General features: G+C 36.5%; 1 protein-coding gene across 3 annotated transcripts in view; it reads left to right on the top strand.

The window, feature by feature from the left end:
- Positions 1 to 27,175, top strand: part of PDE1A (phosphodiesterase 1A) — a 162,788-nt gene that overhangs the window by 104,779 nt on the left and 30,834 nt on the right. For 2 of the 3 annotated variants that reach the window (XM_074873049.1, XM_074873050.1), the window contains exons 3-8: positions 8,647 to 8,829; positions 9,291 to 9,357; positions 10,323 to 10,439; positions 12,451 to 12,591; positions 17,343 to 17,443; positions 20,002 to 20,127. In XM_074873049.1, the coding sequence (XP_074729150.1) occupies positions 8,647 to 8,829; positions 9,291 to 9,357; positions 10,323 to 10,439; positions 12,451 to 12,591; positions 17,343 to 17,443; positions 20,002 to 20,127 (735 nt within the window). Of the gene's footprint in view, positions 1 to 780; positions 831 to 8,646; positions 8,830 to 9,290; positions 9,358 to 10,322; positions 10,440 to 12,450; positions 12,592 to 17,342; positions 17,444 to 20,001; positions 20,128 to 27,175 lie in introns of those variants that run through there. The other variant, XM_074873051.1, reaches the window with a different exon arrangement.

Below are 27,175 nucleotides of genomic sequence, written 5' to 3' on the forward strand. Positions count from 1 at the left end.
CTTGATTTCAGGAGGATATTTATCTGTGCAGTTTCAATTCCATATGTTGGTTTTAGTTTGGTTTAGGTTGTATAATGCCCTTTTTAAAAGGCTCTAACCTCTTGAGAACTTTTGACTTAGAAGAGACTGTGTTTCAGTAATGTAAGAAGTAGATCTGTTGTACATAGCTGGTAATTGCTTTGAGGATCTTCGATTCAACAAGACAAAATAACAAAGGTTATTGCTACATTCATGAAGCAAAAGGAAATCTCATTAAGGGTAAGTGGTGTTATAACAATATAAATTTGCATGAGAACTCTGGAAATAGTGAAGGTATTTTGATTATATTGTAATGGTAAACACAGTTCTTCTTGAGAAAAAGCTCTTATTTAAAAAAAAGTGCACATTCTGATATGTATAACGTTAAGTAGAAGGAGGTCATTAAATCCAAACTTTGTGACTGCTGTTGTAATAAACACCTTGGACCGTACTGAATTTCCAGTGTACTACTCCAGTAATGCACCAAATATTTCTGTGGTTTCTGAGCTTACAGCAGGGACAAACATGTCTTCAAATTTGGACAAAAAGGAAATAATTTAAACTGTGATCATGTCATTTGCAAGAGAAAGAGTTTCATCATTTCATCTTGCCAAACTTCTGTGTGACCCTTAAAGTGCACCACAGAAGTATTTGTGATAGAAACATGCATGTGTGTATCTTTGTCTCATGGAGTCTAAGGAAGAAGAAAGGAGAGGCTGGTGCTCACAGAGCTGTGTGTTGTGGAAGTGTGAATGGCGCTTAGCAACAGCCCAGCAACTGATGAAATTCTCCTATTTCCAGAAGATCCTGAGGTGAGGAATGGTCGGCATAGCCTGTTCTTGGGCAGCTTTCAGTATGCAGTTTTGGTTATGTTTGCAAGCTGAAGAAGGCAGTTCCGTTTTCAAGTTTTTCAGTACTGCAATAGAAGCTGAGTCCATGGCAGCTGCTCCATCTTAGGCTAAGTAATTAATATCTAAAAAAATAATGAACTGGCATACTTATATGATACCCCTGTGCTTTCTTTCTTCTAGCCAATATAGGTTTAGCGGCTTCTCTGTATTTTAAATGAGAGCAAAAGTCAGTGAAGGCTCCATCTTTTATGTTTCTTGTATTATTTCATTTTCACAAGCCCTATTTTAGTATGAGCATTGCAAGGCTCTAAGCTAGTGCTACATCAGCTGCTGCTAAGTGTCTGTCGTGGTTTAACCCCAGCGGGCAACTAAGCACCACGCAGCTGCTCGGTTAGTCCCCCCAGTGGGATGGGGAGAGAATTGGAAGAGTAAAAGTGAGAAAACTTGTGGGTTGAGATAAAGACAGTTTAATAGGTAAAGCAAAAGCTGTGCACACAAGCAAAGCAAAACAAGGAATTAATTCACCACTTCCCATTGGCAGATGGGTGTTCAGCCATCTCCAGGAAAGCAGGGCTCCATCATACGCAATGGTTACTTGGGAAGATAAACACCATAACTCTGAATGTCCCCCCCTTCCTTCTTCTTCCCTCAGGTTTATATGCTGAGCATGACATCATATGGTATGGAATATCCCTTTGGTCAGTTGGGGTCAGCTGTCCTGGCTGTGTCCCCTCCCAGCTTCTTGTGCACCCCCAGCCTACTTGCTGTTGGGGCAGTGTGAGAAGCAGAACAGGCCTTGACTCTGTGCAAGCACTGCTCAGCAATAACTAAAACATCTCTGTATTAACACTGTTTCCAGCACAAATCCAAAACGTGGCCCCATACTAGCTACTGTGAAGAAAATTAACTCTAACCCAGCTAAAACCATCATAGCATCTGACAGCAGGTTTGTTGCTTGTCATTACAGAACCATTTGCATTCTGTTCCACCCGTAGCATACAGCATCAAGCTGACTTAGTGAATCACGTAATTTCACTGACTGTAAAGCTCTGGTTATGGAAGAGATTGTGCTAATTCAAACACCATTATGCACTCAGGGTAACCAGCAGAGATGGTCACACCGGCAAATCTTCCCAATCTCTCTACCTGAAAAGACAGATTAATTTGTTCATTTCTACATGAAGGTAACTGTTTCATTCACGGAACAGTGGGGCATTCAGTAATTTATTTTGACAATACTACTCCTCAAAATTAGCTTTTTTTAAAAAAATCTAGGAATATTAAAGAAAATAATCTGCCTAATGGCACAAGGATAAAACAAGTGGAACGGGATACCCTATTTGCTAATTATTTGCCAGATGAAAAATGCAGTCTATATGATTCCTCTCTGAGTTGACTTAGTTGAGGAGAGATTTGAAGTGGCAATTATTTAAGCATGAAGTTATATCATAACCTTGAATAGTCAAGTTTGCTGTGTGTATCACTGACCTCTGTAGCAAACCCATGGTTAAATGTACTTCGCCTGAAGTTGCTGTGTCAGCAACAAATATAACATTTGAAGTAAATCATTCAGTTCATCCATTAAGGGAATCTACAAATGATACTTCTGTAAAAGCTGCTATTGAGAAAAAGCTTATTGTGTTGAGATTAATTCAGTGTATTCCATCCTTATAAAAGCTTAAGATAAGCCTTTCAAATCTTCTGTACTAAGCCAAAGGCTTTTTCTGAGAGGGAAGCTTACAACAGCATCAAAGTTATATTAAAAAAAAACCCACTTAAAATCTGTTAAATTCTGACTAAAACTATTCAATTCAGGATATTTAATAAATGACCTGCATCCCTTTTCCAAAGTTATTGAATTTTTCTATCTCAAAGTTATTGCTCTTAATTTATTTGAGTCATGCCCTGAGATAGTCCCTGCCCTATAGAGCTTCCAGGATGCAACATTAAAGCAATTGAATTAAAAAAAAGAAAATACATTTGCTCACAGCTGTACTCCTGAAAATGATATTTTTAAATCATCAATATCCTGACCTGAATTTTGAGATTGTTGATGGTCTTCAGTATGTATGTCTGTATTTCTGAATTGGCAGTACATATCAACAAGTGAATGTTTCCAGTAACAATGGTCCTTACTCTATTACTTATCTGCTGTTGTAATAACTGTATTTCATCCAGAGTATTTTCTATTTATTGTAATCAATTGGTAGTTCTTAATATGAGGACAATTCTTCTGAGAATGTGCTAAATTTTAAGATTACAATGTGTTGATAAATTAATAGTTTCCTTTAGAAAGACCTTTATGTACTAAAAATGCACCTCAATCATTTTTGCAATTTGTTTATCCTCCGTGGGAGTCAAGAGAATCCAATGTTAGTGGAAATTGTAGTGGACTATAGAGGATGGAAATATTGATTGAATATACTGATTCATGCTCATTCAGAAATAATTGAAAAAAATGTGAATTGGCTATTTGGACTATAAATTCATTGCCTTCTGCATTGTAAACCTAGAATAGGACTTTGATCAATTCACTCTTAAGGGGTTGATCATTAACTTGATTAATTCACTAAATGGTAAAGAGCTAATACCTCCTTCTCAATCACTCTTCTGGAAATCTTTCACCACCTCTGTTAGGCAGCATGACTGATGAGCACTGATGGATTTTTTTCCCCATTACCATTATCTAATTTTAGATTTTTTTCATTTTCTTTCTTTCTTCTCCTCCATAGTACATCTGATATATTCCTAAGGGAAAAGAAATATACTTCTGACTAGTCCATTACTATATTTAAAATTCTGATTAAATGAAAAGAGAGCTAGAAATTATCACTACATGAATTTTGAAAAATTATTCTTGGCAAAAAACACAGTACTGTGACAAGAAGATCAGGTTATTAGTTACTATGACTGCAATATTAATTGATTGCTAAGCTGAAATGCCATGGGCCATATCTCACTTATTCCCACAACTGTCAATGGGAGTTCCACTCACGGAATGAATAGAATTAAATAACCCAAGCCTCCCCCTCTCCTTCCCACGCCTATCTCTTCCTTGTATTGCATCTACTTAATAGACTAATGACATATGAGCAAAATAAGTGTATGTAACCCTGAAATTCTGGCTTTGTGTTGAAAAAAAGTACTTTCTGGGGCATATTGTATTACAGCTTTTTTGTTTTGTTTATTAGCATTTTTATGTGTTGATAGCTTTAGGGAAGAAAGAATTAAAGTGTATGCCTTGGTATCTTAACATTTATTTAATTCAACTAGGATATTGGAGTTCATGCCTTTCAGTTGAATGGGATTGATCTCAGCAGAGTTTTACTTTACTTTAAGGTTGACGTTGTGGAACAACTATGTAGCTTTAAAATACAAACTGAATGCCCACCATCTCCGATCTCTGGTTGATTTGGAGGATGAAGTTATGAATCTTGCAGTCAGTCAACTCCAAATATTTGCTAAGGCAAACGTTCTAACCTTGTGTTTGACAAATATGGTCACTTGGTTTTTGGTTATTAATTTATCCAATGGCATTTTTTAATTTATGTAAAAGTTTACATATTAAGGCATCCTGATTAATCACCTATAATAATAATTTACCTATTCACCAGTGATTCATAAAGTGGCAAGTTAGAGCAAGAAGTCTGCATAACAGTAGAATTACAGAATGCAGAATTTATAAATATATTTTCCATTTATCCAGGAAATAATAACTTTCATTAGGCAAAATCCACACACCAATAACTTCCTATTGATTCACTGATTTTACTGAAGCTTTTGAAAGTTTTCAGTTCTAAGTAGGTATAAATTAAAATAGCAGTAATATTAACACTGAGGAATAAAAGTGTTCTGAATATACACTTCAGACTCTTACATTTTTTTCCCAGTAATTATAAACAATGTTGTATTGTATAATTTATTTAAAGAAATGATGATGTTATAATGCTCAGTGATTGCATCAGAGCGATGTTATAATACATCTGCTTGAAGAGTCAACCTTTCTTGTGGTTAAGTTCTGAGCACCAGAAGTAGTAACGGCAAGGACAGGCATATAAGGGCTCTGTGATTTACTTGATGCATTCACTGCAGTGATGTACATCAATAGACCAGGGCCCAGGAAACTAGCTGCAAAATGGCTTGACATAAAAACAACAAGATCCATGTAAAAAAATACAGTGGTGGCCAATCGAAAACTAGTTCTCATTGGGTGAAATAGAAAATTTCAGCTATTATTGTAATGTAAGTACTGAAGTGCTGTTAGTACTTCTGGTTAATGTGTACAAGTTCTACTACTGCTGAAGATTCTTTTTGCTACATTTAGTAAAATTATATATATATATCTATATATGCATTTTGTAAATAGTAAGTAGAATTACTGATAAGAACAGTTTGATGCTTTTATGTCTCAATGTATACATTTGCTTTATTTAGGTTATTTTAAAGACATTTTTTCACAGTCAGCAAGTAAAAGGTGAACAATTAGATGTATTTCACAGAGTCCACAATATTGTGTATATATACATATATATGCAACCGATGGAATTATAATGGAAATACTATATTTTATAGTTGACGTATAAATAAAAGTTAACAAAAGTTACAAACTATGAAATGAGTTGAATATTGGATTCTAAGAATTTGTGATAAGCATAGTTTGTATGGTGCAATACATAGCCCAATTTATTTCCCTTCCTAATTAAAATTGCCATCAAATTATATATCCATCTAACTATCCATTTATTCAGATGTGTAGAGCCATATATGAGCCCTGTCCCTGTAATTACAGAAGAATGACAGTCATTAGTGATTTTATTCAGAGACCATGTCTAGCAATGCATATGCCATGAGTAATTTTCCCCAATATAAATCTTACTCTTCAAAAGGTCAAGAAAGTGTAGAAAATAGATAGTTATGAGATGAATGATTAGCTCTTGTTTCCTCTCCCTACATGTTGTTTCATTTAGGCTTCTGAAAGAAACATTCTTTTTGAGAAGTTACTAACATTATGTGTTGAGGGATTTGTAAGAGCTTGTACTTACAAAGATTGTGCTCACAATGTAATTCTACGTTGCAGTTACTCTCCTAGTTGTTTAAGTAGGAACCAGAGACACTGAAACTCTCCTGTAGTATGTTGTTCAGTCACCTCTCATCAGAGATCAGTGGTCTCATGAAAATTACTGGTTAAAGAAACATTTTTTTCAAATACTGTTTACTCTGTTGTCTTCATAAAGTAACTCTTATTACTATCATTTGCAGACTGAAGAGTCCTCCTATTTTACAGCTGAATGGTTAAAAAATTTAGAGAAACTACAGTGTGTATTTCTAGCCTTAATTTGTACTCCAGCAGCTCATATCTGCAGGGCTTAGGACTTGGTCCCAAATTGAGATCTGCATCAGACTATAGCAAACTGATGTGGAGCTCTGCTTCATGCTGCACAGGTGATGTGGAATGTCCCTGCTGCATGCTCTGAGGTAACCTAAAACCCATGGTCCTTTTATCCCTGGAATAATTTAATCTCATTTGAGTAACAGTTGGAATAGTTACAAAAATATGTTTTAGGTATTATAGGGTTTCTTCCTGATTATGCTACAAATACATCGAATGTCAAACATTACTCATAAATATAAATGTATTGATCTTACCAAGGGTATTTAATAACAGTGTTAGACTAGTAGGGATTTAAGTGGACTATAACATAGCTTTTAATTTAGATAATAAAATTAATTTATAGCTTTTGACCTATGCCAAGTCTCAGCCTTGGTTCAGTTTTGTAAGATAATTTGCTCAAATCCTTTCCTTTACACAAGTCCTGTTTCTCCAAAATAAATTACTGACTTTTAGCCTGTGTCCCACTGTCAGAAAATCTCATAATTCTTGTCCATTGTGCTCCTCGTGCACTCTATGTTAATGAGCCTTCCTAGTCTTATCATTCTATGTCCCTAAAAAATAGGAATGTTTCTGCTGTTCTTTCAGCAAACAGTGGTGGTGTTGGGGGTATTTTATGGATTTTTTTTTTTAAACCCCAGTTGAAAAGTCTCACAAAATATGCTGCCAACCAGATGAGCTGCTGAAACTGAGAATAGAGCAGATGAGCACAAATATGCTACACTCACCAATAATTTATATTACACTTCTGGCATCATGCTTCCTACTAGGCATCTTCCTATAATCCCTCAGACAGTATTAGATTTACATGGGGATTCTTTTGAACTATGCTGTATTCAGGCTTTTCTTCATCATCCATGCTGCTGCTCAATTCCTCTATATGCTAGAGAAGACCTGGATTAGGCAAGGTTTTGAAAATGTTGAAGAAGAAAAACAGAGAAAGTGAAAAGTGTGAAAGAGCTCCTGAATAAATATGAGAGAGTGCACAAATAGGGGAAAGAGTCAACAGTGTTATGCTGAGAGTAGAAAGAAAAGACAGGAGCAGAGGTAGCAACATAAAAATGTAAAAAAAGAAGTGACAAATTTCCTCTCCAAAATACCCGTCTACAAATTCTGTTAGCCAAATTCCTACCAAATATATTTCCCAGGAATCCTGTTCACTCAGGAGAAGACACCCAAGTTTTAACTTGACGAGTGGATTGTATGATAAGAAAATCACACTCAAAAATACTTTGTCCATCATTGCTTTGTGTCCAATTCACACAAACTTGAGCAGTTTCAGAAATACAGCACTAGAGAAATAGATCTATGTAATCAAATAATGCCTGCAATTCAATTAGTATCACTTTTAAGAAAAAATTTTAAAAGGGTGGCATGCTTTACATATGTTCGGGTCATCCTAACTCTGGGGTTTCTTGCACAACTGCATGAAGGAAAACTTGTTATCTGACTAAGGGATTTGTTTTTTGGAAAACCCCAGCAGACTGAGTGATATGGGCAAATAACAGCAAGAAAAATGTTGTGTTCCTACATCTGGTGGGTTTATAGAATTGTAGAATTGCAGTTAAGTCTGTTTTAATAGAATATTTAATCACATGTTTCTTTTAAATAAACTGATGTCCTCTAATTCAGTTTTGTTGAAGTTTCTTTTTAAGATTTCCTCTATTTTGCAAGAAGTATACATAACTTTTCTAACTTTTTGAACAACTAAGAACTGTGAAAGCTGATTGTAATCCAGTCTTGTATAATATCTTTACTGCTATGATTTTGTTACCCCTCCTTCAATAGGAATACAGATCTCCACACAGAAAGAATTAATTATCTTTAATACTTTTACTGCGCTGGAATAATATGATGAGCATGTGTACAGGGTGTTCATTGCAGTGCATTCACCATAGCATTACTATGTAATATCATTTACTTTGCTTGTAAGTATCAAAACATTTTTTGTACCATTTCGGAGGACAGATCAGATGGACCACTGGTGTTCTCAGTTATAGCAGCAAGCCCTCTTTCTATAGACGTTCATGTCAGCCACTGTTTTAGATGTATCCTCGGGATTTTATAACTCATTGATTACACTTCAATCCACCATAGCTGTGACATCTTTGGAGAAAAATCTTCTCTTGCCTTTACCTGAATATCTTGCATTTGAGTATCTTTTACCTTCTGGAACATGAGCAGCGGGAAAGAGGGAAGATATCTCCTGTGTCCAACTTCCCAGTTGCCTCAGTATGTCTACCAGAGAAGACATTTAGTGATGTGCTGAGTCAATTCTACAGACAATCTTTGCTCCTGTTAAATTAATTTGGTAGCTGTTCACCTGTCCATACTCCTTGTGCTTCAGTCTGCCATCTTCTCGGTTACCTTGTATTAATTTTTTTGTAGGAAGCTTTTGGATACTGAGGATGAGCTCTCTGACATCCAGTCGGATTCAGTCCCGCTGGAAGTGCGGGACTGGTTAGCTTCTACATTCACGAGGGAAATGGGAATAGTGAAGAGGAGACCTGAAGAAAAGCCCAAATTCCGAAGCATTGTGCATGCTGTACAGGCTGGGATTTTTGTAGAAAGGTGAGAGCTTTGTTTTCTTATTACAGCAAATCCTGCATTTAACCACAGTGTCTGTCATTGAAGATCCCTTAAGTGGTGTGATGAACCTGAAGCAAATATTTGATCCAGAAGTTAGGTTTCAATTTCTACAATTGCTCTATTTTTCTATACAGAAATCCAGATGAAACCTCTAAATTTGTAATGAAATCTCCTGGACTTTGAAAAATTCTGGGAATGAACTTTATGACTTTGAAACTTCTACGCTAAAATGTACCAAAGACTGCTCTAACATAAAAGAGTAATATACCAGCAGAGGGGGTTTTCTCATCAGTTCATAAAAAGATTTATGTCATCTTTGGGATCAGACCCTGAAATAGCTTAGTGTTATTTCACAAACTGTGAAAGATGAATTAAAAAAAGATAAATTGTTCCAGTACTTTTTAAAGGTGTGCTATTCCTTAATATTTCATTTCTTCTTTTAGGATGTACCGAAGAACTTCTAGCATGGTTGGTTTGGCTTACCCAGCAGAAGTGATAGTAACTTTTAAGGTGAAATAAGTTTAATCATTACGGAATTTGAATATATTTGTACTTATGTTTAGTGACTTTTAGGGTGAAATGAATATATTTTTCTACTGAATGTACCCTAGCCATAGTTAGTACTATAAAACTGAGCACACAGAACAGCGAAATTAATAGTTAAAAATTCACAAATAGCCTATGATTCTGTTTATTGTTTGACCTATAATTGTGATTTCATTTAGATGTTATTAGAGAAATAGGGTGAGATTTGTATAGAATTTTTTATAGAAATGTGAGACATGGTTTTATCAGCTCCCAGTGCTATGGTAATCAGTGTCTCAGACAGCAGTATTTGTTTCATTTTTAGGAAAGAAAAAGCAATAGTAGTACTGGGATAGAGCTAACAAAAGAAGCTGCAGCTTATGGAACAAGTAAAGTATTTGCTGTGAATTTAAGGCATTACTGTAGTTCACCCAAAAGGTGATCTTTTATAGTAGTAAAGTTCCTATGGCTATGTAAGCAATTAAAAAATGGTATTTCTTGAGAATGTAGTACCTCAACTTTTCACCTGAAAGTCAAACATTATTATATTATTCTCAAATTGCAGTATGGCTATAGTGTTAATGATGTTGCACTATAACCTATTTAAAGGATGGGTATTCACATTAGCTCCACAAGGTTCTATAGACAATTTGTACATGGAAAGTTAAATTTTGAAGGATTAAGGCCTTTGATTCAAAGCATATATAGTTGCATAGGTCATGTTGCAAGTATTTTATTCATAACTGACGCAACTATTTTCATCATTAATATTGAAACAGTCATTAATATGTTACCTACAGTAAGACTTTGAAAGAGTTGGACAATAAAAAACTACCAGACTCTCCCCTTCTCTCCAAAAAAATCCCAAATATCTTTTCCAGTGATTAATTGGAAACCTACTTAGAGAGATGGAAATTTGATGGTTTTTTTTCTTTTCCCCTCATCTACAGGATGTTGATAAATGGTCTTTTGATGTATTTGCCCTAAATGAAGCAAGTGGAGAGCACAGTCTGAAATTTATGATGTATGAGCTGTTTACCCGATATGACCTATTGAGCCGTTTCAAGGTCAGAAACTAGCCACAAATAAAAATATGTATGCAAAAATAAGTATGTCAAATTTAAAATACAAGAAATCCAGAATATGTTTGAAATGGGTTTTCATTGTATAATGCAGTGCAGAATTTCAAAGAATATGGCAAATCGAACATCATAATATGCCAATAGTTCTACCAAATGGGACTTCACCTGGAGTATGCAAATTTTTCTGCAACCCAAAAAAAGGAAACTTATGTAGATCCATGTCAAGTCAGTTTGGGACAGGATGTTGCTAGTGAGCAGTTAAATGCTGTAAGCATTAAATAAACAGATTATGTATACAGCCTGTTTACTCAGCAGTACTGAATCCGTGTCCTAGGTTCATGGAACACAGATTCCTAATAAGGCAGAAAACTGTAGTTAGTCCTAAGTACTTTTTTCATGGTCTAGACTGGAGTATGTTGCCCACTACTGTGTAGGACTTTCAGCTGAACCTTCCTCTCCTAACCAGCTTGGGGGATAAATAAAGAGAAGGCTGCTTTTCCATGGTGTTTGCAGGGTGTTGCAATACAATATGGAGTATTATAAACAACTTTGAAAGGCTGAGATAAAAAATGGATCAAAATGCCAAATTTTTCATTATAATAGTACCAAACAAAAGTTTCATTATAGTTTCAAAATCTCTCCACTGCAAAACTCCATGCTCCTTTCGAAAAGCCTGCCTCACCCTGAAATTGTTTTGAATATTTTAATTTTAACCAATAACCCAAACTCAGCTTTTCCCGTTAAGCTTTTCCCATCGAGCTCTGGGTGCTTGAAGTCAGAACCACACCAGGGCTACCATTAACAACAGAGTCAGAAAGTACACAATGTTACTGGATCAGTGGGCTTAAGCCCATTCCCAGTCCCACTGTTTACCTTTCAGGGATTTTAAATAAAGAAAAAAATCTTGAGGAAAATGTAATTTCATTATATGGGTGTTGTGGTCTAACCTCAGCCAGCAACTAAGCACCACGCAGATGCTTGCTCACTCCCTCCCCGCAGCAGGATGGGGGAAGAGAACTGGCAGGGTGAAAGTGAGAAAACTTCTGGGTTGAGATAAGAACAGTTTAATAATTTAAATAAAATGTAATAATAATAATAATAATAATGGTGTAATGAAAAGGAAAATAGCAGAGAGAAAACCCAAGAAAGACAAGTGAAGCAAATGAAAACAATTGCTCACCACCAACCAACTGATGCCCAGCCAGTCCCTGAGCAGCGGTCCCCTGGCTAACCTTCCCCTATTTTTATTGCTGAACATGATGCCATAAGGTATGGAATATCCCTTTGGTCAGTTGGGGTCAGCTGTCCCTGCTGTGTCCCCTCCCAACTCCTTGTCCTACTCGCTGGCAGGACAGTGTGAGGAGCAGAAAAGGCCTTGACTCTGTGCAAGCACTGCTCAGCAGTAACTAAAACATCCCTGTATTAGCAACAGATTTTCCAGCACAAACCCAAAACATAACCCCATACTAGCTGCTATGAAGAAAGTTAACTCTACCCCAGCCAAAACCAGCACAATGGGAAAATAAATGGGACTAGATAGTACCTGTACTTCATACATAGCCTGGAGGAAGAGAAGGAAGGGAAGTCATACTATCAGATTCAAGGAAACCTTGTCTCAAGCAAGGTAAAAGTGGTGAAGAAGAGGAGATAATCCTCTTGTTAGACTCCTATCTGTCATGCCTTTATTATATGAGCAGTTTATGCATTCCTGGTACAGACAGACAGACATGTCTTGAAAACTATTTGGTTGGTAGCTCTGCAGTCTCTTGTATGCTACCACATGCTGTGCATGGTGAATGTAAAGGGATATAACATATACAGGAACTGGGTGAAGACTCCCTGATGCATGTGAGATACTAGACCTTTACATTTTAAATTTTTCTTTTGTTGTTAACTAAATGCTATGGTATATTCATTTGTGATTTGTTAATTGCATCATTTACTTCACAGCTGTTGCAGGAAAAAACCCACTTATTTTATTTTTTGCTTCCCGCAGATCCCTGTTCCCAATCTTATTTCATTTGCTGAAGCTCTTGAAGTTGGTTACAGCAAATACAAAAATCCCTACCACAATTTGATCCATGCAGCTGACGTTACTCAGACTGTGCATTACATAATGATTCACACTGGTATCATGGTAAGAAATACTGCAAAGTTTAATTTACTTCTTTTCTCTCTGCTATTTTGGATAAATGTGCATGTGTGTCTTTTCTTAACAAAAAAGCTCCCTTGAAAGTTGTGCACAGATAGATTCTAAACTACCATTCATGCTGTGAACTAGATGTCATTTTAACAGTTCTTCCAGGCTGGAACTCTCCTGATGTGGAGGAAAAAAGGAGAAAAAATTCCCCCTTAAATCCTTTTTGCTTTTCATTGCCTGGTCTTGGGTATTATATATCATACTAAATGAGATATATGTGCAGCAGTAGGCAGGTGAGATTTTTTCGCTTCCACATCAGAGCCTGGGAGGTGTGATCAGGCAAGGAAGCTTTAGTATCTGCTGAGGTCCTAACCATTGAAAGATATACTGAATCAGTGCAGGCTTACTCAAATATTCTGCAGTTCCTTTTTCTTTTAGTTTTTAGGACTGCTCTTGCATACTGTATGTGCCTATAGTAGGCAGAAGATTGCATTTACCTTGCACTATTGCAATATCCCAATATTCTTAAGTATACGCTTTGGGAATTGAAATGAGTCTGTGCAAGCATTTTTACTCTAAACACTTAGATTTAATACCAGAAGTGGGAGTCTCCTCACTATCAGCTTGCTAGACAAAAGTAAATACTAACTAAAAGAAAATGGACATCTATGTTAATGGCCTTTTGATGATTTGTCTTCACTATGAATGTTTAAAAAAAAAAAAAAGTGGGAAGTGTTAGTGTCTGATTTCTGTTTGCAGAGCCACGAAACAATTCCATAAGGCTTTTGGAAAGGAAAATTTTAGGGCTGACTCTAGATGTTTGTGCTCCAATATATGCACAATAAATGGCAGTCATTCACTTATGTTAAGCCTTTTCTCACTGAAAACTTTGCCCTTGGCTCCAGTGGAAACAAGAACAAGTCCCTAGGCATTTCAGGGTTTGATTCTACTGTTTGAAGGAAGTGTTTTGCTTCTAAGCATCAAGTTCTTGAAGCTACATTTTAACACAAGTACTGCTTGCAGAGTGAAGCCTAGAGTCTTCACCAGCCAAGATTCCTTTTCACATTGAGGTGTTTTCTTGAGAAAGGACTTCTATATCAGACTGAAGCATAGGCTAGACAGCTCTTGCCAAGGTGATTCCAAACCAGAGTTGTTGTAAATGTTCACCTATCAAAATAATATTTTAATAAAAGAAAAAGCTTGAAAAGATTAGAGCATGGTTCCTATCCTACCCTTGTACTCTACTGTAAGAACAACTGCAAGCATTAAGGGATGTGAGACACGACTTTGTTGCAGGTATACACCTGGATCAACAACTTAACAGGGAGGAAAATCCCTTTGTTGTATTATAAATTATAAACATCCCTTTGGGCTGTTGTAACTGTGCCCTTCCACCCTTTAAAAAAGACAATGTCATCCACATTTTCTTTGTGATGCCAGGACAAGGTTCCAACTTCCAGAGCTATCCTAGTCAATTTGGGATGTTTAGCCATTGTTAAAACAATGAACACTGAATGAAGGAACATGTTTTGTATTTGAATATCTGCTATTTCACTGGGTGCACATGAGAATGAGCAAGGCCTCTCCAACTCAAGTTTTACAGTATTACTATCTTAACCGTGTAACTGCACTTTGATGTGATCTGGACAACTCTTTTTAGAAAAGCTTAGACTTTATTGCTGTTATTTTGCTGTAAAACCTCACTGATGTTGCAACTGCTGCAAAATATTCCTATAAAGTTAGGCCAGGTTTTAAATATTCACATTTGAACTGCTGAATTATGATATTGGAAAGTTCTTGGAAAGATATCTAACTAGGACAACACTTAGTCAAGAGTGCCTTCAAACAGATGTATCTTGCCAGGCAGAAAGAACGTTTATAGAAATCAGTGTTTGAAAGAGGGCCTAGTGATTCTGCAGCTTGCAAAGTATTTCTGTCCCAAATGTCATTTGCAGTTTGAGAACGCATCAGTATCATGCAAATGTTCTATTTAACTTGGGGTTTTTTTCCTGTTGCCTGGTTAACCCTACAGACCCTACTCAATAGCAATTTGAAGTTTGCTTCTCAAGCTAATAATTTTCAGAGTATGTCCATTGTGCCTCTTTTAACTTTGCTGTCTTCTAACAAATACCTGGATTAGAGTCAATTTGATGCTATTCTGTATCAGATTCCTGTGTGGTTTTTGCAGATTGGCATGCGATTTGAAGTATCTGTGCTTTGACTGTATCTTAACAAACTGATACTGACTCCCAAATCTTGCAAAGAATTGCTTTCTTCCTTGTTTACTTCTGAAAGATGTACTGAAGCAAATGTTTCAAAAAGCTGACTTTTAGAAAATCCTTTTCATGATTCCTGTTGTTGAGGTCGTATATTGTGCATCTTTTATAGGCACCTGGATAATATCCATATTTCAGCATCTGCCAAAAAATTTGGCTGGTCAGTTTATGCTTCTCCATAAGCCTTTGGAGAGATTCCAGTGAAGAATAACACATATTCAGAGTTGCAGTTAAAGAAATAAAATGATCATTGTATTTTCCAAAAGTTACTGTCTATCTTAAGAAACAAGATCGAGCCATCTCAGATCAATGTGTTAGAAAGTTAGATATCACAGATGGCACACAGTCTATTAACCTTCCCAAGAGATTAAATCCCAGATGATACAACTGAAATATATAACTCAAGCTTGCATTTATGAAGTCTTCATCTTTATAAAGATTTAAGAATTCAAGTCCCAGGGAATACATCTTGTAAAGAACTTTTGAGTCATCGATCATCTTCCCACCATCCCTTTTCTCCTCCTACGTACCTGTATTGCTCAAGTTAAAGGAAAAAAATGTCTTTACTGTCAATAAGTGCATTGTGAGACTCCCTTTCTTACTCATTTTTTAATCCATAATTGTTTAAAAAAATAGTTTGAACTAGAGCTCATGAAAAGTTGGAATGAATCTATTTACTTATAAGCAATTTACAATGCTGGAAAACATCTCTCCATAGAAGAGACCTTTTCCAATAGGTGTTACACGTGCATGGCATAGTATCTTCCAGGAGGGGAGCAGGTTCCAGCTCTTTGCAGTCTTGCAGGCTTCCAGATACTTGCTTTTCCCTCTTCATTTGAGAAAAACACTTGTTAACTGTCTCTCTAAGAGTTGTCTCTCCTACTTGCTTAGAAATTGTTTAGCTAAAGTAGTTGTCTGATTCTCTGATTTGAATACTGATCTGAATTTTGACTGTACAGCTGCAGTCTCTGGAATGCAGTCTCTAGAATACTTGCTGTCATATAGTACCGTATGAAGTTTCTATGTATCCCATAGATACTGTTTGGAAGGAATGCTCTTCTACTTATAAATGCATTGTATAGCAACTATTTTCGTTACTAAAAAAGCTGATCTTTGAAAAGATGTCTTAAAGAAGTTTATGTTTAGCTTTAGTTACTAATAATTTCTGGGTTTCTATTCTATTTGGCATGTTGAAAACATTGTGAAAACCAGGACCAGTCATGGCCTGGTTTCTTGTGACACACAATACGATGAAGGTCATTGTTTCCATTTTTAGAACTGCTTACAGTACATTCTCATTCCTCTGTTGTGACCTTTTTTAATGTATACTGCTTCACTAACAGCCAGTACTTGCTGTTCCTCAGCACTGTTATTTTGTCGCCGAATGACCTATTTCATTATTCTTGCATTACTTATGAATCTTGACTGTTTCCTGTCTTCTTCTTTGAAAAAAGTACTACTATTTGCAGTTTCCACTACTTCTGGCAGCTTATATATTTTATATCCATTCATACACATGTATGTGCATGTATGGGTGCATAAGGATGAGATAATTAGTACAGAAGTTTACTTCTACGCTAAAGAAGTCTGAAATATGTGTGGAAATGCTTGACTGTCATTTGACTTAATCAGTCCTATGACTGCGGGGGTTAATTATCCTGTGATTTTTCTGCCCCCATTTTTAGATGGAGTAAATTTTCTTCTCAAGGATGATTGATCATTCAAGAAATAGAACCTGAAAGATAAAATAACAGAGGTTGTTTTACAAACTGAGCAATACAGAACAGCCTCAGTTAGCAAGAGGTATAAAAGTGCACAAAAACTCTATGGTCTGCAATATTTTGTATACATGACCTGTATTACCTTTTGTTCTGTGTAACTGTATACTAGCCTTATTTTTTGGCATTAGTACTTTTTTTTTTTAATTGCTTTTTTTACATTAGTACAAACTATGATAAAATTTTGAACAGAAAAATCTCCCATGGGCCTAATTTTAGTGCTATGTACACTGGTAAAATACAGTTAATGCTGATGTTGTACCTAGAATTTATTATGACTGTATATATTGTTCACTGAAAGACAAATTATAATCTTAACTTCATATCAAGTTTTTAGATTAATATACCGCAATTCAGCACGTGCCATGTATGGGCTAGCAGATTAGATACTTCCTACTCAAAACAGCTACAAAGTATACCATGTAATCTTAATAACTTCTTAAATTTTTGGCTGTGAATATTTACTTCTAGTGACCATAAGGACATTAACTAAATCTTACAGAAATCATATAAGTACTAGGAGTTATTTTACTGTATAATACTGGAGTGTTATGGATATATATTTACCTGAAATAAGACAAGAATCAAGTTTACTTAAGTTGAAGGTAATGCAAAACATCTCCAATACTGTAGTGTTTTATCTGAGTTAGGCTATTATAGAAAATATGACTAAGATTTGGTTTTCGTTTACCAGCACTGGCTCACAGAACTGGAAATTTTAGCAATGATCTTTGCAGCTGCCGTACATGATTATGAACATACCGGGACCACAAACAATTTCCATATTCAGACAAGGTAAGCAAAGTGGTCTCTTAAGTGTCATATCTGGAGTTTGTTGTTCATTGCTCTGAACTGTTTCATACCTCTTGCTGATACAGCCAGGAAGTAGCCAGGTCATTCCTGATTTTACAGATTGCTTCCTTGACCTCTGTACAGTTAATGGGACTGCTCACATGAACAAAGACAGTGTGGAAAAGTAAGGAGTTAGCTCCATAGCATTTGAAACCATTATATTTTGGAGCTGATATGTCAAGAGAGATTTCAAAAAGATTCAGAATACAGACTTGAAAACTGCTCACCCCTCTATTTGCTTGCTTAAATTCTGATACTTTTGACTCAAAAATGTCTCCCACAGTGTCCCCAGAAAAATTCCACTTCGTTTTCAGAAATGTGTCTGCACTTACTTCAGGTGCTACATGTTGTTTCAAGTTGTGTATTACACTTATGGGGTCCTAGTACAGAGGGAGAAACCTTCAAGTACAACTTTAGAAATACCTACCCTGAGCCCTCTCCTAGCATGTTTTGACAGCACCTGCAGTATTTATGAAAAAGAAATCTAGAAATAAATGCAGTTTGAAAATCAAGCTAACTATTTTCATGCAGGCACAGTGTGTCATCCTAGCCTCTAGTCCAGAATAACAGCATATAACCTCTCTCTCTCTTAAAATATTTTCAGTTTATCAAAGGAAAATCACTGACCAAGCCATTACTGGGTGATAAATAGTACACTTGATACTTAACCTAGAACAAAGCATCTTATTGTTCTCTTACACTAGGCTATATTTTGTTTTTAGTATCCTTAGTTGAGGAGTCCTCTTTACCTGCTCTTAAAAACATATTTCAGCAAAGCACTGGCATATTCTAACAAAACAGGTCTGTGCTAGAAATACTACTGCTTTGAACAGAAGCATCCTCTCACTCACCTGTATGGATAAAGTGCCCAATGATTACATTTAAATTAAATCTGTAACGTACTTGTGCCCTGAGATGTGCCCTTCAATAATGAACAAATTCTAAATCTGCAGCTGAAATAAAGACATAATTCTTTTCTCCCTCAGCATAGTCTGGCTAAAATTAAACTTCAGTTGGAAGTTCCAAGTTTATATTACTTTTCTATTTTTGTCAATATTTTGCTCTGAAGTATTACAAAAGTGGAAAATTAATTAAGCTGTTAGCCTTTGGATTTTGCTTGGGCCTACTTGCAAACAGGTATTTATTTTGTGATGGAGCTCATTCTCCCCTCCTAGTAGAACTTGGACCTGATGTGACACCCCAGAGCTGTGATTCCAGACTTCTTTTACCTGAGAAAAGCTGATGAAATGGCTGTCATAGTCATAGCAAATCTTAACACTGTTTAAAACTAGCCATAAGTAGCTATGTGGATCAAAATGTGCTTCATAAACATATGTGATTGGCAAATCACAGATTTTCCCATGATTTTAGTAGGATTATGGATGTAAACATAATCATTGTTTAGGTAGGTTATAGTTTGTTCCCTCTAAATAAAGTTTCCAATCCTATTTTCATTTTTTAGATTCCTTGGTACCATACCATACACATGGGTGGTTACACTGAATATATACTATTGCTCAACAGAACAAGAAGTTAAATTTACCTTATTAATATCATAGTAAGCTGCACTGCTAAATCATCATGCCTTTCTTCCAGTACAGACTTTTCAGTCAACCAAACTGAAATACTTGGGAATAGTTTTATCAGAACAAAAGTTAGCAGAGAGGGAAGACCTGAGGCTACTTAGCAAGTCAGATCAGGTCTTGGGGAAAAAAATCACTCAGGAATTAATGACGTTTGAAGCTAAATATGATAAATCCATACTGCATCAAAATTTGTGAAAATCTATATGTAAGTTTGGTATTGTAGGTTAGTCTTTAATTAAAAGGGAAAAGATACTGTTGAGGGTGCTAATGTTATGGTAAGGGTCTAACTTTAGGAAGCACTTGAATGCAATCAAAATTTGGCTTAGAATCTCTTTTATTCCATTGTTATGAGGCTCAATGTTTGGCTGTTTTCCTGACAAAAGATGTCATCTATTTAAAACATATGAAATTGATGTTTTTTAATATTTTATTATTTACAGCTCCTTCTGATTATGAGTGACATGGACATCTCTCTCAGAACAGGGGTAGTAATTTCTTAATACCCATGCTATGTGTGGAGCCCCCTCTGTTCGTGAATGCATTACATTTTAAATGGCTGTATTGTCAGAGTACTCTTAAGTAGCCTAATTAGAGTATTTCTGTTGCTCTATGATCCTATCTACACTCAAGAAGTTCAACGACCTCCTCACAAATTCTTGTCACAGTTATATCATATAAATATAATATTACACATTTGAAAACATGACTTTCCCATAAACAGTATGTACAATGGTATAATGATAATGTTTTTATGCATTTAGGATGGAAACTTTATCAGTATTTGATACAATAGGAACAAATAAATACATTTTGATATATATAGTCAATAGTTCTCATAGTGAATACACAGTCCTAGCTTCCCCAGTGCCATCACTGGGATGCTATTGTAAATTCTACCTTTTTTTTTAACACTAGGTCAGATGTTGCAATATTGTACAATGATCGTTCTGTTCTTGAAAATCATCATGTAAGTGCTGCCTATAGACTCATGCAAGAAGAAGAGATGAACATCTTGGCAAATTTAACCAAAGATGACTGGAGGTAAGACCTACTGTGACATTCAAACTTAATTCAAGTATTTAAAAATAATAAAAAACACCAGGCCTTCCTTGTGGAGTCTATTTTAAGAGTTCAAATTACAGGAAGAAACTTGGGCACTGGAAGAAGTAATGGATATTTAGAGTTTAGGGAATGCTTCTGTGGTGTAAGGTACTGTTTGGGAGACTCCATATTTTTCAAGTGAGGTTGTGCATTTATGAGGCACAGTGTCGGACTGTGTGGACAACGTCTCAGGTGAGATAGCTCTTTAGGAAAACCACAGTGCTGCCTCTCTTGAGCTAGATTACCTTTGTCTAAGAGTGGATTAAAAACTCTGTGCAGAGTCACACTCTACTGACAGCTTGAGCGCTACCGCCTCTGGGGTATCTGCTGTGTAACATAGCACAGCATAGTCACATCTTGGTTAAGCATTAAAAAATGAATTGTCTGGAGAGTTCAAAAATAATGAAGTAAAGGCCCAGAAGCACTACAGAAATCTCTTTTTTTAATTTCTTCTTCCTAATTTTAGTGTAATTGCTGAAGAAAATTCGACCAGCTGAAAGAATCAGGATCATAATTGATATGTCACAAATACTAAGACCTGTAAGACCAAGATGAACAAGAGTTAGAGATAAGACTTTCTCCATTATTAAAAATGACATGTTATCTTTGTATATCCTTTGATAGCTACATATAGCACTTAAAATGAGTGATCTGTGTGTATCTGTAAACACAGCTATTATTGAGAGACCCTAAAAATAGCTTTTAAATAGGTAGACTGTGAATGAGAGAGAGGTGTTCTGCTTCCAGGAAAGTCTCCCACTGTGAATGATGCCACCATGAATAACAAAGCTATACTCCACTTTATATTCTCGCAAAACTACACATTTATGAAGGAATATGTGAGTAAGATCAAATTTTAGTGTGGTGTATATTTACAGATGAAGGACTATTTTACATTATTTTACTTATCTACATGAGCAGAACACCCCTAAATAAAGCATTTATTGAATGTAAATCTGCTGACCTTTTTGGTTTTCAATTAATTATTTTTCTGTAGCTACTCCAAAACACTTAAAGTATTTTTAATTTTTTATTTAATACAAAGTGCGAGAGGAAGCATGCACTTTTTCATTCTCATGAAAGATTTTTTTCTCAGAGGATACTCATTTAGATATAGTTATCAAAAAGTTTGTGTTGTAAATTTAGTTCTGGAGAAAGATCTCTGGAAATAAATCATAAATTTCAGCAATGATTGTCACATACACCTAGATTTTCATTGCCAGCAGGAGAGCCTTGCTCTGCTTGGTACTATTTTGGGCCTAATAGTTTTGGGGCTGATAGGTCTCTGTGACCCTATTTTAGATTGTCCTAGTTATTGATTATGGAGAAAGTGATTGTGCCAGTAGACAGCCATCAGAGACTGTTATTCTCTCTTTTAAAACCACCATTGTAGAGAGGTAATGATTTTCAAATCTTCAGACTTGTTGCCTTAAGTATGTTTTTTTGAAGTGGTGTTGTTTCATATTGTGTCCTACCAGAAAATCCTTCCAGGTAGAAAGGGGCAGATCTTCTTCTGTTGACTTTCAGTTCAGGACTGGACCAAGGATGGCTTGAAGATACTTATGTGCTTCCCCAGTCCTGGGTCCTTCATCGCTGGAGACCACGATAAATGAGTATAGTTTGGGAATCCCTGCAGCAACATGCAGTTGCTCCAGCTGACAGAAATCTGGCTGCCAGCTAGTACAGTGCATCCCAGTCATTCTCTTTTGTTATGTCACTGGGGAAAAGAGTGATAGGATGGAAACTCCTGTGAAAGAAAATATTTCCCAATGGAAAGAGGAGCCTATGGTTTCCAGGTGTGTGATGTTTATACATATTGCTCCAGTGGACTGCAACAGAATAAAGGGAGGAATGTGAGACTTCACATTTCTGAAGCACACTCTTCTCTGCATAGATTGCTCAGTCTGATCTTCCCACAGTTCTTTTTCCAGTCCAGTTATGGACCCTTTCCTCTAACTTCTGTTGCATTTCATGTCTCTAGTTTTTGAACTTTTGATATACTACTACGTTCCTTTGAAAGTTGCTCAATCACATACTGGGTGTGTTTGCACTTGCTTTTCAATCTCCTCTCACTGTAACACAAATAGGATTTCCTGGAGGATCTTATTTTAGTTTTGCAAATTTTGTTTGTATAGAGTGGCTGCACAGATCCAGTCCACTATTATATGCAGCTAGTTTGAAGTTGGTGGGATTTGGCAACCAGAGAAAGAGAAAGAGAAAGAGAAAGTTGGGGCTATTCAGTACAACTCAGAAGAGATGTATGAACTAAGAAGCTCAAGCAACTGAACTAGGACACTCAGTTCCATGTTTTATCACTTAGCTAGGCAATTACAGTCTGTACTTTCAAACAAACCAGTAAATTCCAAAGTGCCAGTCTGAGAACCTGCACAACCTGTTGAAGTCTGGTACTTAAATTTAGAGGGTCAGTCGTGGAAATGATGTTTTTATGGTATTCATTTCAAATATCCAAAAATTCCTGTTACCCTGTCATCAGATACAGTTGTTCACTGGTGCAATGACAGATCTGTTAGCCACTTACAAGAAGCTCTTCAATTTTCTAATTACTACTAGAGCGAACTTCTTGGATCTATACTGAAATTCATGTTGTTAGACTAACAGTTTTGAAGTTTGCACTGAATCAAATTGACAGTAAATTGAAATGATAATTTTTTCAAGTTTTTAATGTACTTCCTGGCACTGATTAAGTTCTTGACTTTTGCCAGATCTGTTTTCTTGAGTTGCAGCTATTTCATTTTTTAAAAATTTAACACCAATGCCTATTTAAACTGGTTCTGCTAATTATTTCAGCAAGATGAAGCAAAATTACTGAGAATGACTTTATAGTATTACATTTTCTTTTCTACATGTTAACATTAAGAAGATAAATGCATTAATAAACTGTCAGCTTCAATTAATTTTAAAACACAGGGTTTGGGTCTGATCAAGGAAACACTGCCAGCATTCTGATGAGGATGTCCTTTGTGGATAACGCATGTGACATTCATAGTAATTTCTCACTCTTTTCTCAACTCTGAAAATACATTGCAGTCTTTCATATTTTCTTGTTTCCCTCACTTAGCGCACCCAAAAACTAAAGAGGGATCCCTTTCTGCCCCACTTTCTTCTTTGATTTACCAGGCTTCTAGTGTTGTAACACGCCATGTGTTACATCAACAACTGTAGGTGGTCAGGCAGTATTAATGTCTCAAACCATACCAGTCATAAGGCATACAAAGATATATTGCCTGATTATATAAAAAAGACTAACAAAACAAAATGTGTTATATTCAGCTCTGTGGACCCCAACATAAGGACATGGACCTGTTGGAACAAGTCCAGGGGAGTCCACGAAGATGATCAGGGGGCTGGAGCACCTCTCTTATGAGGACAGGCTGAGAGAGTTGGGGTTGTTCAGCCTGGAGAAGAGAAGGCTCCAGGGAGACCTTATAGCGGCCTTCCAGTACTTAAAGGGGGCTACAGGAAAGCTGGGGAGGGACTCTGCATCAAGGACGGTAGGGATAGGATGAGGGATAATGGTTTTAAACTGAAAGAGGGTAGATTTAGATTAGATATAAGGAAGAAGTTATTTACTGTGAGGGTGGTGAGGCACTGGCACAGGTTGCCCAGAGAAGCTGTGGCTGCCCCCTCCCTGGCAGTGTTCAAGGCCAGGTTGGACGGGGCTTTGAGCAACCTGGTCTAGTGGAAGGTGTCCCTGCCCATGGCAGGGGAGTTGGAACGAGATGATCTTTATGGTCCCTTCCAACCCAAACCATTCTATGAATCTATGTTATACAATGCATAATAAACAGCTTTTCTTTCACAAACTCCCTCAGGAGTCTTCTGTCTGAGGAAAGCAGGATTTCTATAATTTGCAAGATGAACCTTATGTCTTCAGTTCCCAACTTGCGTTTGCTCATCTTAGCCTGTTCCTGCATTTTTTCATCAGAGAGGGACCTGGTGGTGTTGACTGATAGCCGGCTGAACATGAGCCAGCAGTGTGCCCAGGTGGCCAAGAAGGCCAATGGTATCCTGGCTTGTATCAGAAATAGTGTGGCCAGCAGGGACAGGGAAGTGATCTTACCCCTGTACTCAGTACTGATGAGGCTGCACCTCAATTACTGTGTTCAGTTTTGGGCCCCTCACTACAAAAAGGACATTGAATTACTCGAGCGTGTCCAAAGAAGAGCAACGAAGCTGGTGCAGGGTCTGGAGCACATGTCATATGAGGAGTGGCTGAGGGAACTGGGTTGTTTAGTGTAGAGAAGAGGACGCTGAGAGGAGACCTCATTGCCCTCTACAACTACCTGAAAGGAGGTTGCAGAGAGCTGGTGGTGAGTCTCTTTAACCAAGTAACAAGTGATAGGACAAGAGGTAATGGCCTCAAGTTGTGCCAGGGAAGGGTTAGACTGGATATCAGGAAGTATTTCTTTACAGAACGGGTTGTTAGGCATTGGAATGGTCTGTCCAGGGCAGTGGTGGAGTCCCCATCCCTGGAGGTGTTTAAGAGTCAGGTTGACATTGCGCTTAGGGATATGGTGTAGTTGAGAACTGTCAGTGTTAGGTTAATGGTTGGACTAGATGATCTTCAAGGTCTTTTCCAACCTAGATGATTCTGTGATTCTGTGATAGTTTCTAGCTGACTAAATGTCTTTGTCATGGATAAATCCAGGTGAAAAATGGTTTCTGTTTATTGGTTAACTACTTTTCCAAGAAATTCATGTGCCACTCCTTGTCTCTTGTTTATGACAGCATTATTCATGTCATATTTTCACATCATCTTGCATCTATTTTTTTACAGTATCCTATCCATAGGACATATGAATATAGGAGGGTTAAGAAAGGATGACAGCACATGTCAGGACATGACAGTTTACTTAAGAAATATGGACATTATATACTAAAACCCAATAATCTTCCAGTTGTGGGCCCCAAAATACCACTATGCGCTGTATGTGAATACTGTTACCACTTCCTGTCATAGAACTAAAGATGACAACACCTATGTATCTTTTTGCCATGGTAGCATGAGCAATACTAACTGTATTATCTCAATGGCTGTAGCTGTGGACTGCTTAATGAAGTGGGCAGAGATTTCTGTCCAGGAGTTACCTATGAGACCCACTGAGGTGTCCTTCAATATGGAAGCTGAGATCGTCTTTTTTCCCTGGGAAATGATTTGGGAATGCTTTAAGTCCAAGAGTAATCTTCTGTGCAATGTTAGTAGACTGAGCATTTATAGCTCCCCATCAGTTCTCAATTTTCCATCCCTCTATTGATGCTGGATGGTGGTGCAGGCAGAAAACAACTGCAGACTGTAGGTGGAGAACCTCTCTTTTTTTCTGTTAAGCAGCTTTTTGGTGGTCTGAAATCTTTAGAAGTGTGAGGAGGATAGAGATACATTGTTTGATCCTTATTCAGGTGGTGAAGGTAAGAATTAGGGTTTGTCTGCTGCCAGGCCAGTGTGAGTAAACTGAAAGCAACATTTTGTTTCTTTGTGTGTCTTGTGTAGCAGGGCTGAGCTTATTTCTGATTACTCTTAAAAGTTCAGACATGGAAAGTTCCTAGGAAAATCTCCCATAGAAAGGGGAGCCGATAATTATTTCAGTCTTATAAACAACAGGGTTTAACAATGCAGAGCTCTCAGTTTTCATGCAGTGTTAGTTGTTCTTTTTTTCTTTTCTTTTTTTTTTTTTTTTTTTTTTTAATGGGTTTGGCTGGTTTTGAAGGGTACAGTTTCAAAGCAATGTGGAGGAGGAACAGTTGGGATGCAAACTAATTGGTATCTTATTATGAGGTCAGATAAGGTAAGGCATTTTCTAAACACAAGTTAGTATGGCTGCATATTATTGCATAGAAGTGAGAGGATTGAGTCTTTATCCAGTTACATCAAAGCAAGTCAGGAATAAATGCACAAAAATCAAGAAGAAGTATCAGCTTGAATATGCAATTATTTTGACTAAATGCAGTCTTGATAGTTTTTATAACAAACTATTCTAACAGCCCTGATGAAAACTGCAATTTAACTCTTTAAAACATAGTCCTTTGAAAAAAAAAAAAAGTAGTGTTAAGTAAATCAAAGATATGAATACAATACGAAAGATTAGTGAGAATGTCTAAAGTAGGATTCTACTGTTGTAATTGATACTCGGACATCCTTAAGATTGGAGGTGTGCTCATGAAGATATATGCTACATAATCAAAGATTTAATGTGATGAATTGTCTCTGATATACATATAAGCATCACTTGCACATAAATCCTCCTAGGCCAGTAAAAAAGGATGTAAATAAATACCCAGTAGGCTCCTACATGGTCTATGTACAATCCTTCTACATGAAGGAAACAGAATTTTCCAAATCAGTAATTATTGTTGACAAAATTAATGTACTTTCATATACAATCAGAATTAATACACTTTCTTACATGATTTATGTTTTACTATTTTCATATTAATTTAATAAAAAGCTGATGGCAAAATCTCTGACCATAATGCCAAGATATAGATAAATTATAAATCCCAAACTTGTTCTGATTCATGAAATAGGCATTAAGGTATTTTCGAGATGAAGAGTAGTTTGTCATAATGTTCATGTATAGGTATAATGTTGATAACGTTTCAGATGTAATACCTCTTGCTTTTCTGAGTTTTCCACAGCCTTCTTCCTAGGTTTAGTGTTATACCTGCTCTGCACTAATATGAGGGTGGTAATAAAAGACACAAATACATCCTCTTGTGTGGTGGTAAGCCCAGAGACCAACTGTTTTTTTGAATACTCTACTGCCAGAAAAGTAAGGAAAGACTTATAATGGGTGACAACTTCATGTAATTTTAGTTTATACATTAGAAAAGAGGAATTACAAAACAGTGTGACTCTGAAATAATGATTGCTTTCACAGAATCCTTTTAGGATACAATGTTCAAGTTGTTAATAGTTTATTTAAATGCCTTTTAAAATGTAATAAAACCCGTGATATCGTTGAGAAAGTTA

The sequence above is a fragment of the Strix uralensis genome, chromosome 6 (assembly GCF_047716275.1).
Source record: "Strix uralensis isolate ZFMK-TIS-50842 chromosome 6, bStrUra1, whole genome shotgun sequence".
Taxonomy (NCBI): domain Eukaryota; kingdom Metazoa; phylum Chordata; class Aves; order Strigiformes; family Strigidae; genus Strix; species Strix uralensis.